Source organism: Cinclus cinclus, chromosome 9 (assembly GCF_963662255.1).
Source record: "Cinclus cinclus chromosome 9, bCinCin1.1, whole genome shotgun sequence".
NCBI lineage: Eukaryota > Metazoa > Chordata > Aves > Passeriformes > Cinclidae > Cinclus > Cinclus cinclus.
This window is the reverse complement of record NC_085054.1, coordinates 1,249,373-1,259,736: the sequence shown is the minus strand read 5'-3', so window position 1 is coordinate 1,259,736 and position 10,364 is coordinate 1,249,373. Positions and strand designations below refer to the sequence as shown.

General features: G+C 40.6%; 1 protein-coding gene across 2 annotated transcripts; it reads right to left on the bottom strand.

The window, feature by feature from the left end:
- Positions 1–310: 310 nt before the first annotated feature.
- Positions 311–10,338, bottom strand: MOB4 (MOB family member 4, phocein). Of its 2 annotated transcripts, XM_062498081.1 has the most exons (8): positions 10,251–10,338; positions 8,173–8,235; positions 7,634–7,734; positions 6,291–6,333; positions 5,959–6,045; positions 4,332–4,411; positions 3,489–3,600; positions 311–2,640 (listed from the first exon to the last, which is right to left on the bottom strand). In XM_062498081.1, exons 1-8 carry the CDS (start codon positions 10,308–10,310, stop codon positions 2,509–2,511), a joined length of 678 nt encoding a protein of 225 aa, XP_062354065.1. In that variant the 5' UTR covers positions 10,311–10,338; the 3' UTR covers positions 311–2,508. The 2 variants fall into 2 exon arrangements, with proteins under 2 accessions (XP_062354065.1, XP_062354066.1); XM_062498082.1 differs by lacking the exon at positions 8,173–8,235 and having other exon boundaries at positions 10,251–10,329.
- Between the last annotated feature and the right edge of the window lie 26 nt (positions 10,339–10,364).

The following is a 10,364-nucleotide window of genomic DNA, read 5'->3' as shown; positions in this document are numbered from 1 at the left end:
ACAGTGAGCTTTTGCTTACAGTCTGTGACATGCAGTCATAAATGTGCTTATTCTGTATCTAGAGGGGCTTTTTAGACCTCCCATATTTTAACTGTGGAACCAGTATGTTCTGATTGGAGGGGTGTATGAATTTGAGGTCGGACTTGCAAGTTCCTACTGAGTATTTTATTTCTCTACTTTGGAAAGAAGAAAGACAACTTGATTTGAGCACACCTTGTAGGAGAGATGGGGGAGCACCCAAGGGTCTGTTGGAAACAGTTGTGTTCTCAGACAACATGAAAAAAGAGAATAACTTGTCAAAATATAGTGGTATGGATAAAGAAACAGTTTAATTTTTATCCTTTTTTTACAATATAATTCAAAGACAGTCTTAGTTTCCCTATGATGTAAAGTCTAAATTAAACCTGTTAATAGACAAATCAATGGTTTGCTTAGGCTTACTGAAGTTTTATGGTACCATCCAGGCACATGTGTGTACACAGTACTCATGTAAACAATAGCAAGGGAAAATACAAGCAGTGTCTTACTTAGGCCTTATATAAAATCAGCTTAGTAGAGCAAGTCAACCTTACAGTGCAAATCTGAATGAGAATAAACAGGATTCAAACTTCCAAGTCTTGTTTTGAAGTTAATCTCTTAAAGCATAAGAGGAAGAGGTTTAAAATTTTAATGCAGTCCTGAGCACCACATAATTTTCTTCAATTTTGTAGAGGAAATGTAATTAGCAACACCAGTCCCATGTTTTTGCCTGTCCAGTCACAACAGCCAGTATACACATGCAGAGTGACTGCACAAAGGAGCCACACCATGGATGGTCCTAGAGCTGACAGTAACAAGCTAAATACCTTTTACTACCTCCAGAAAACATCCTCCTACCCTGCAGTACTAACTCCAAGATACCTATCAAAATCAAGTATCCTGGTCTATACAAGGCAAGTTACAGCTAAGTGTATAGACAGTAACTAAAGCTACTTCACTCTGACAACATCTCATGCAATTACCCTGCTGACAGTTAAATACAATGATAAACATGAGACAAGAAGCTGCTGAAGAACACAGCTGTTGAAGTACTTAAGCTTAGTCTCTCCATTTTCTCATTGTTTATATTCCCTTTACATCCAGGTGATAACAGTTGCTTGAGGTGTGCTTGATTCATATAAAGAAAAATAGAATTTAAGGCATGTTTAGTATATTATGAGAAAACACTTAGTAAAAATATGTGGACTCCCTTCTTTCCATGTAAATACAATGTAGAAAACAACGTGTAAATTACTGAAACTAGCTGAGCTAGCTCATTCTGACCTGCTGGAAGAAATAAACCTCAGAGAAACAAGCTAACTTCTTAAACAGCAAAGCAAAATTCATTCAAGAACACAGCTACTGCTTTTAGACCCTGCATTCATGTACACTTAGCAGTATTTCTCTTATATGCATCTCCAAAACACTTAATTCTATCCTTCTAGACAAAACACAATTAAGCAGCACTCATGGAAATTGTCAGTTATTGCAAATCTGCAAACACAACTTGAAATAGACACTTGATAGGGAACCAGAAGCATGAATCCAAATCTTTCTGTCAATATAGTTAAGGTAAATGAAGAGAAACAAATATATGTTGAAAACATAATTAACTCTTGCAAAGAATCAGGTTTGATATTTCAGGTACTGAGCATGTTTTGACTAGGAATACAAGCAGAGACTGTGCCAGTGTGTTACGTAGTGTAACATGAATAGCTGAGGTATAATCTGTAAGCAGTTGCCATAAATATGCACAGGTATTCTTTAGAGAGGCTGTGGACTGGAGAACAGCAGAAGTCTGCCTTAACAGGACAGCACCTGTTCTCTGCTGTACACAAACCTCCACTGCTGACCAAAAAAAAAGTCCAGAAAGTGTGTTAGATAGCTATCAAGACATAGCTATGTTCAATATCATAGTGAAATTGTCCTTTTGGTTAATACTATAGATCCTGTTAGTATTTGGATATACACATACAGCAATATGCACATCCAGAAGTAAATCTTCAAAGCCATTTTAAAAAAATAAAAGGTAAATTAGGAATAAGCTACATTGCAAGAAGCTTCCTGCAGAATTATACATTTAAGGAGATAATCTCTGAACTAAGACTTAATATAGCTATTGCATTACAAAATGGCTGGCTGTGAAATCGTAATCTCACTTTTTCCCCACCCAATCAGACACATCTTCAGGATTGTGATTCAATGATTGTTTAGCAGCACTTTTAGAGAACTGTAAATTCTTTTATTAACAGGCATTATAAACAGATACTACTACTTTTATTTAAAAACCATGAGTGCCACATTGATGAATATACAGCTCATGAATAACTTAGAAGTATTTCCCATAGTAAAAGGCAATGCACACAGCATACAAAAAGTATACTAAACAAAGCTATGAGGATACGTGATTGAAGTGTCTAAAGTGATATATACAGTACATAATTAATGTTTTGTTTATATTCAGTACAGAATTCTATACTGCTCTTCCCATTATGCCTCACTCTCGCCTGACACTGAATTTTGCACTTCTTCTTCCAAAATTGGTACAATCAGGTTATCCTTGGACATCAGATTATACTTCATCACAAACTTAGTGAACCGGTGACACAAGAAAGTTTCGTTCTGGAGGGGAAAAAACAGTATGTACAGAAGGATTATTTTAAACCATTATGAGGAACATGCTGCTATCTAATTGTCTCATAAAATTTACAGGTCTTAGTCACACTTAAATAGTAAATTTATGTTGCTTCTTCTGTATCTTTACTGGTTGCTTATAGTTACTACAACTACTAAGAAACCTACTGAAATTGAGGCTTCAGTCACAGCTCAATTTAACAGCATTTAGACAAGAATATATATTTAAAAGTATGGTTCTAAAGTTCCTCCTATATGCAGTATCTCCAGCACAACAGGGCACAATTATTTGACAGCTGTTCCAGAAACCTTAAGTGGGATTTGGCAATGGTTTCCTTTTATATATAGCTGTACCCCTTATCTCCTTTCTATCTTTCTACTTTCCCATTAAAAAAAAGTTACTGGTGGTGCACCAGTTGCCCTCAATTACTCTGATCTTTTACAGTTACATAATTATAATTCCTTAACTGTTGTGCAACATACACAAATGGGAAATACATATATGTAAGCAGTACTAACTGCACTCAAGAGCTTGAATGCATTCAGGATTCTTAAATACAAGATGAATTTGAGTCATCTGTAAAAAATCCTCAAATTCTGGCCTTTTATCTAAATGAAGGGAAACCATACCTGAGTACACTAATCACAGAAATGATTTTTTATGTGTAGATGTAAGTATAACAGCTTTTCAGTTCTTGTAAAACTGGAATCTACTGTAATCAATCCTTCACCTGAATATAGATCTTCTAGTAAGACTAAAATATTTTATACAACTTCTTCACAGCTGTAACTTCAGTAAATGCCCTACTTTCAAGATGTAATTTCAAATTACTTACTTCATATTCATCAAATATCTGCCGGTGGTGAAAATAAGCATGTGAAAATATTCTGTAAATCCTTCGGCACACTGATCCTAATTTGGCTACAGAGGATTCCTTTATGCTAACCCTGTAAAGCAACAGGAGAAAGGAGAAAGGTTACACAACTGCTCCAATGGAATGACTACTGAGATATGTGTTGACATAAATTTTGATTCTTAAAACTATTCTGTGTAATTGCATATGAAATTTAGACTTGTTGATGCAAGCTCCACATTTACAAATTGTACTCTTGACTACAAGAAGTTCTGACTGTAATTAATCATCATCAATTATTCTAGTTTCTAGGTACTTGCAGTTGCACCTCCTTGTCCCTACTGAATTCCTAGAGATGCACAGCAGGGAGTTTTCTCTGATGTGACCTGCCCATTCAGTAGCCTGTCTGTGTCTTCTGTGATTGCCATGTCCCACAGTAGGTTGGTGTTGGCTTCTGGAGGGTTTTAATGGTGTCCTGTTGAAGGCCTTTGAGGTGCAGCATCTGTCCAAAGGCCATCCTCTTGTTTAGGTGGGTACTACTCCAGTGGAAGCCCTGTACCACTAGCAGATATCACTAAAACAGTTTTTATCTAAAAACCATCCCTTGGTTCCAGTAAATGGCAAACTATTTGAATAAGCCAGAATTCTTCCTTGGCTTAGAAGTGGCAATAGGCCTCCCAAGTCCTAAGAGCTGCAGGACTTTTTCATAGTTCTAAGAGAAGTCCATGAAAAATCCATTTCACCTCTCCCTGAACTGTCACTGCCTTAAGTTCCAACCTCCTCCCTCCTCCTCCTCTCCCTCCTCCCAAGAGAAAATGTTTTTACCTGCTGGGGAAGTATTTATTGCTATTCAGAAGACAAGCAGCTCCATCGAGTGTGTGCCTGGTGTAGTCTATAGCAGGACACTACAGAAACAGACAGGGAGTGAGTGCAAGCATGACATTGTCAGAACTTGTTGAAAAAGAAACATTTCATTGTCGTTCCTGATGCTTTGAACTTCACTGGTCATTTTTATTCCCAGGAGTCACATAGCTTGTCTAAAGGTATAACTGCATTTCCTCCTTAAGGGAGTAATTTCTTTTCTCTGCTTCACAACCCATGTAAGAAGAAAAAATGTTACTGTGGCAATGCCATTATGCACCTGAGTAGCGAGTTTTATGCCTGTCCTTGAGCAAAGGTGTATAATAAAAATACATGCTAGGAGTACCCTGAAAGGAAAGATGATTGTTACCTCACAGCTCATTTGGTTTCCCACACAGTCAAGTTGCCAGACTTGCTCTTTTACAGGCTCTGAAACCAAACCTGCACCTAAATCTATTGGTGCTTTTTGCTTTGGCAAAGGAAACTAAAATCACAGTTACTAAGTGTGTAACAAGTCATCCCTGGCTCTGCAATCAAGTACACCTACATAAAGAAAGATTAACTGAGCCAGACTGAGAGAAGGAATGTCTATCCATCGTCCATTCACCAATTTCAGGAAAAAGACTTGTCAGTTGTCCATTTCTGTCAGCAGTTCTAAGTTCCATCACCCCCTCCCTGACCCTGAGTTGGTAGCTACTGCCATGGAAAACAGGAGATGAATGCTGCATGCTCAGAGATAAAATGAATCCTGAAGTTCTCCAGTCTATCTGAGGACACCTCTGCCAAGATGCTGAGTAGGGATAGGTGTTAAAGGAGAGACTGAGAAGTTGCCTAAATCAAAACATCTCGGGAAAGTAAAAGCAGAACAAAACAAGAAAAAAAAAATTAGAGGACAGAAAAGATAAGGCTAAAAACAACCAATGCCTTATTGTGGAAGGTAAAATACAAAGATAAATATGACAAACTGTGCTACCATCCTACCCAAAAAGCAACAAAGACTTTCTGCAGGCAAAAAAAAAAAAAAAAAAAAAAAAGTATCAAGTGATTCAAGAGAAGACCTGAACAAAGTTTAAACTAACTGGACACAGATGAAGACAAGCTAATGCCATGCTGATAAACCCACTTGACTAGAAACATTTTTATGACTCCACCACCTTTCTGGAGTAACTGCCCTCAGGATGAGCACATGCAGTCACGTTTGGAGTGTCAGGCCTACACTGTGGCTCAAGGCCAACGTTTGAAGATGAGAGCCTGTTCTCAGCATGGACTCTTCTATCAGTTAAACAAAGCTTTTTTCCACTGAGTTTCAGGCAGGCTCAACACCAACCCAGAGAGAAAAGGGGAATGTGCAAAGCAAATGTGCAAATACTGAGGTAAAAAAGCAGTTCCTCTTACCTCATCCTGTTCCTCTCTACAACACTTCAGAATGGCAAAGAAGAATAGCTCAAGTGATATTTTTAACCCACATAATGACTCGACTAGACCAGAACACTCGACTAGAAGCCACCTCTAACAGGCTCCCCATGAACATAGGAACTGTGAAAGAAAATCCTTGCATCACTGGAGTCAGTTTACCAAAATACATCCATACCTCTTTGGGAGTTTTATGAGCTGCACAAAGAAAAATCCACTGTTCAGTTGCTGTCATCTGAGTACATGTGTCGGGGTGACATTCACTCTGTTAAAGTAATGGTTCAGTTAAGAAGAGAAACCAGCAGCAGAAAGGAGCTGGTCTTTTAAAGTCACTTCCTTGCCCTGTCCACCCCCCAGAAGATTTATTTGCCGTAAGCCCTTAAAATCTTACAAAACCTCCAACCACTGCTTAGCCCTGTGTGCATATATTTAGAAGAAAGCTCTGCAATTTACATAAAACAAAAAAAGTCTCCTCCCTGAAAAAAATATAAGTCTTGAGAAAATAATTACCTGAAGCTTGACAGCTAGTCCATTGAGCTCAAGGCAGAATTGTCTAAAAGAAATTGGACACAGCAGCATCAAAACCAGCTGTTTGTTTCCTCACTGCAAGTATCTCATAGAAAACAGGTTAGATATTCTGATCTTCAAACTAGCAGATGTTTTTTTTTACTCAGCTAAACAACTGTGTTTTAATTCTTTACTGACAGCAGAGACTGAGTTTAACATATCATCTAATGAAAGTGTTTAAGATACCAACTTTGTTATGAAAGAAGGTACTATTTCACAAATAAAGATTTTTTAAAAATTAACACTTCAGGAGAATTAATTTAAGAGTGTACATGTTAAACTCTTAGAGTTGAATTGTTCCATCCTTCTGGGATGTACTTGCACTCAATTAAGGGGCTAAAGTCCCATCTCAGATCAGTAACAGAGTGGGACCTCTGGAATACTGCTTTCACTGGAAAGTATCTGAAAGTGCATTCTTGAACTTTACAGAACTCAGCCCTCCATCCTACAAGAAAATCTGAATAAATTTTCCAAAAGTCACAAGTGACAAGTCCCTTTTTATGAATCTGAAGTTTTTTGGGGGGTATATGAAAGGACAGGGGGAATTCTTAAAACATGACTTTGCAACTGTATGTAGATACTTTTTCCTTTCTTGAGGATTCCCTGTTGTCTATTAGAACTATTGCAGACCAGAGAAGAGAAAATGTGAGGAAAAAACCAAGATGTCTCGATGTAGGATGAGCTTAGAACTGTTCTTATTCTAGAGTACTCAATAAAGCAAGAAGAGATGCTTACAAGAAAATTAAAAAATAAAAATCAGGACAAAAGGATTACTACATATGTATTAACAACTACACTGCAGCTGCAAAATACTTTAAGGCAGAACCTTCCACAGCTGAACGTATATATTGTACTGCAATTAAAAATATCCACAGAGGTAGACAAAAAGGTTTGTTTCCTTACAATCAGAAAAAGGACTGTAAGACACAGGTACTCTTGCTGTCCCTGCCTATTTGCCTGCAAGTTTCAGAAAAAGCATGGGGAGCATCTGGAAATCACATTATCTATTAGTGGAGATGGAGAACTGACAATACTGTAAGAAAGTGCTGTGGAAATTCAAGGAGTGAGGTACAAATATTTTCTTTAAAAAAAATAGAAGATCAGAGCACATTCCAAATCTTTAGAAATAACAGGGAATTCAGAAAATAATACCAATATTTAACAGTGGAAAAATCAAGTTTCATTTAAGTTAGTTTTGATGTGTCACATTCAAACAGATTCACTAGGAGCATCAATGAACAAAACTTAGAACCAAGACAGAGTGTTAACAAAAGATGGATTTTTACCTTAAATGTTCATACTTCCATACACCTTCATCCTGGCCTTCAGGAGGTTCAAGGATCTTATCAATGTTGGAACAGTCTGCCCTTATGTTTTGTTGAATATACTGGGGAGGGAGAAGAAATAGAACTAGATATTGTTGTACTTAGAGCAAGACAGCATATTTAGAACATTACATCTTGGAGGGGTTTAGTTTTTACTTAAATGATTAACAGACTAAAAAGTTCAAAAGTAGATGGGCAGGGTAAGGTAACTGGTATTAAAAATGTCAGATCTGAAAAACGCCTTTCTTCAATTAAAGAAGGTAAAAGAATGGAGAAACCCCCAACATTTTCTTAATTTTAAACCAGACATGGGAATTTAAGTTACTTCTGCAAACAAAATTAACCATTCATTTGTTAATATACATAGGTGCTTAGGAAATTAACTGCTGTGCAAAAGCACCCTAAGCAGTTAAATATCAAGCCCTGTTCCATTTTATATACCAGAACACAAAACCTGGGAAACTGCACTCATTAACAACATTTCATGTAAGTAAGAATACCTGCTGCACAGCTAATGTACTATCCATTTCTTCAAAGGATTCATCAGGCCAGTTGTAGAAATCCTGTTTTGAAAAAAAGAGAGTTTAAAGCAACGTAACAAAACCAGAGGGAGAGGAAGAAAGGCACACAACATACAATAAGCCTGAGCATGCAGGAACATAGATGGAGTTTATACAATTCCAGGAAGCTGCATCTGAAGAGAAGCAGCACAGAGTCATGGCAGGAAGAGGGTGAGATGGGATTTATATTCCCAGCACGGCAACAGCAGCATACCATGAAATGAAATGAAACTGAAATGAAGTGCTCTGTGTGACTCGGCAGGTGAACACCCCCGCTGCCCCACACCCTGCTCTAACACTGTATTGTGGTTTTTTACATTAAATACAGCACACAGCATCCACTGCAGGTGTTAGACCAGGTAGCAGTGGGGAAGAAGAGGTCTGTAGAGAGCAGCAGCACACACTGGTTATGAAACTAAAACTCCCAGTGGTGACACAGCAAGAAAAACATCTCCGAGCTGAGATCACGCAATGCTGTGCTGGCCTAACCTGGTACCACATTCCCACCTTACCCTCGGTAAGGTCAGTATGCCTTCATGAATTTACCTGAGAAAAGCAGAGGTGGGGGGGGAAAGTTACACCTGGATGCTTATCAGCTCTGTTAATGATAAAGTCTTCCTGAAGTTTCACCTCAGATCCAGCTGCACCTGTATTCTGCAGCAGTCCACATGACGTGCTGCACCCACAATCATCCCAACCACAGGCATTTTCTTACTGTGCATTTTTCACATCTAGAATTTGGTGCTACTCCCTCATATCAAGCAGAGATGCTGTACATCAGCTTGCTGTAGTCATGCCAGTAGGTGCAATGACTCAGTGAAAATGTGCCAACTGCAAAGCTCAGCAATCTGTTCCTAAGACAGTAAGTCAGCTCTGGAAAAAAATACCTGAAGTGCATATCCACTGTTGAAAATATCATTACCTAACTGTATTTGCAAACTGAACAGCTATACAATGTCATCCAAAATAAAACATTAAATACAGCCACACACACAAATATCATGCCAATGGAGAGAAATTATCATCACTATATATAAAACTGTTCAATCTACATGAAATTCATAATAATTTACTAAACCTAGGTCCGTGTCCAGCTGTTTTTCAGAATACCCCAAATCAAAGGCACACAACATTCTGTCTCCCTCATTGATGAAACATGCATAGAATGACCTGATTTACAGGATTGTGTAATAATTTTATCTCTGTGCTGTGACAAAGAACAGGAGGAGACGTGTCACACACTGCTCCTTTCCCACCCATCCTCACAAAAGCACAGGGGAAGGTCTCACATAAATGTCTGACAGATAACTTCTTCGAAAAAATCTAAAAAATATGAAGCTTCCATGTTTGAGGTGTGCCTTTTCCAGCTGAACGTGAAACCCCAGAAACAAATGAATTCTATTTTGATTAAGAGAAGCGAGGTGACACCAGCATTTCCTTGTGCGCAGTTACGTAAGGGAAGGACGGCTTTCCCTGCGGGATGGGCAGGCGGGTCCGGTCTCTCTGACGGTGCCGAGCTCCCACCCGGAGCCCTGGGCAGGGTCACGAGCTCGCTCCCGGAGCGTGTTCTCGTTATTTTCAGAGCACCAACAGCAGCAGAGTCCGTCAGTACCGGGGAGCCGCCCTGGCTGCGGCTGTCACAGGTGTTCCCCGGCTCGGCCGAGGCCCCCGCGCTGCAGGACGCGGCCGACCGGGCCCGGCTCGACCTCCGCTCCCAAACCCGCAGCCTGCAAGCCCCGGCGGCGCTCGGCGCTTCCCCCGCGGGAGCCTCGGCCTTTCCGCCGAGCCCACGGGGAAGGAGCCGCCGCCGTCCCCGTCCCCGTTCCCCGGCAGCCACCAGGTCCCGGCCGCGGGAACAAAGCGATCCTCGCAGCGGGACCGGGGCCGCCGCCGCCCCTGCCGCGGTAGGCCCGGCGCGACCCTCGGCGCCGCCCCGCCGGCCGCTGGGCCCTGGCGGCGGTGCTGCTCGCGCCCGCCCGGCGGCCGCGGGAGGAGCGGCGGCGGCCGCGGGGACTCACCTGGGCCTTGGTGCCCGGTCGGTTCCGCCGGAGCACGGCCGTGCCCTCCGCCATGACCATAGCGACCGCGGGGCCCGGATGTGCCGCGCGGGGCGGGGCGGGGCGGGAACAGCC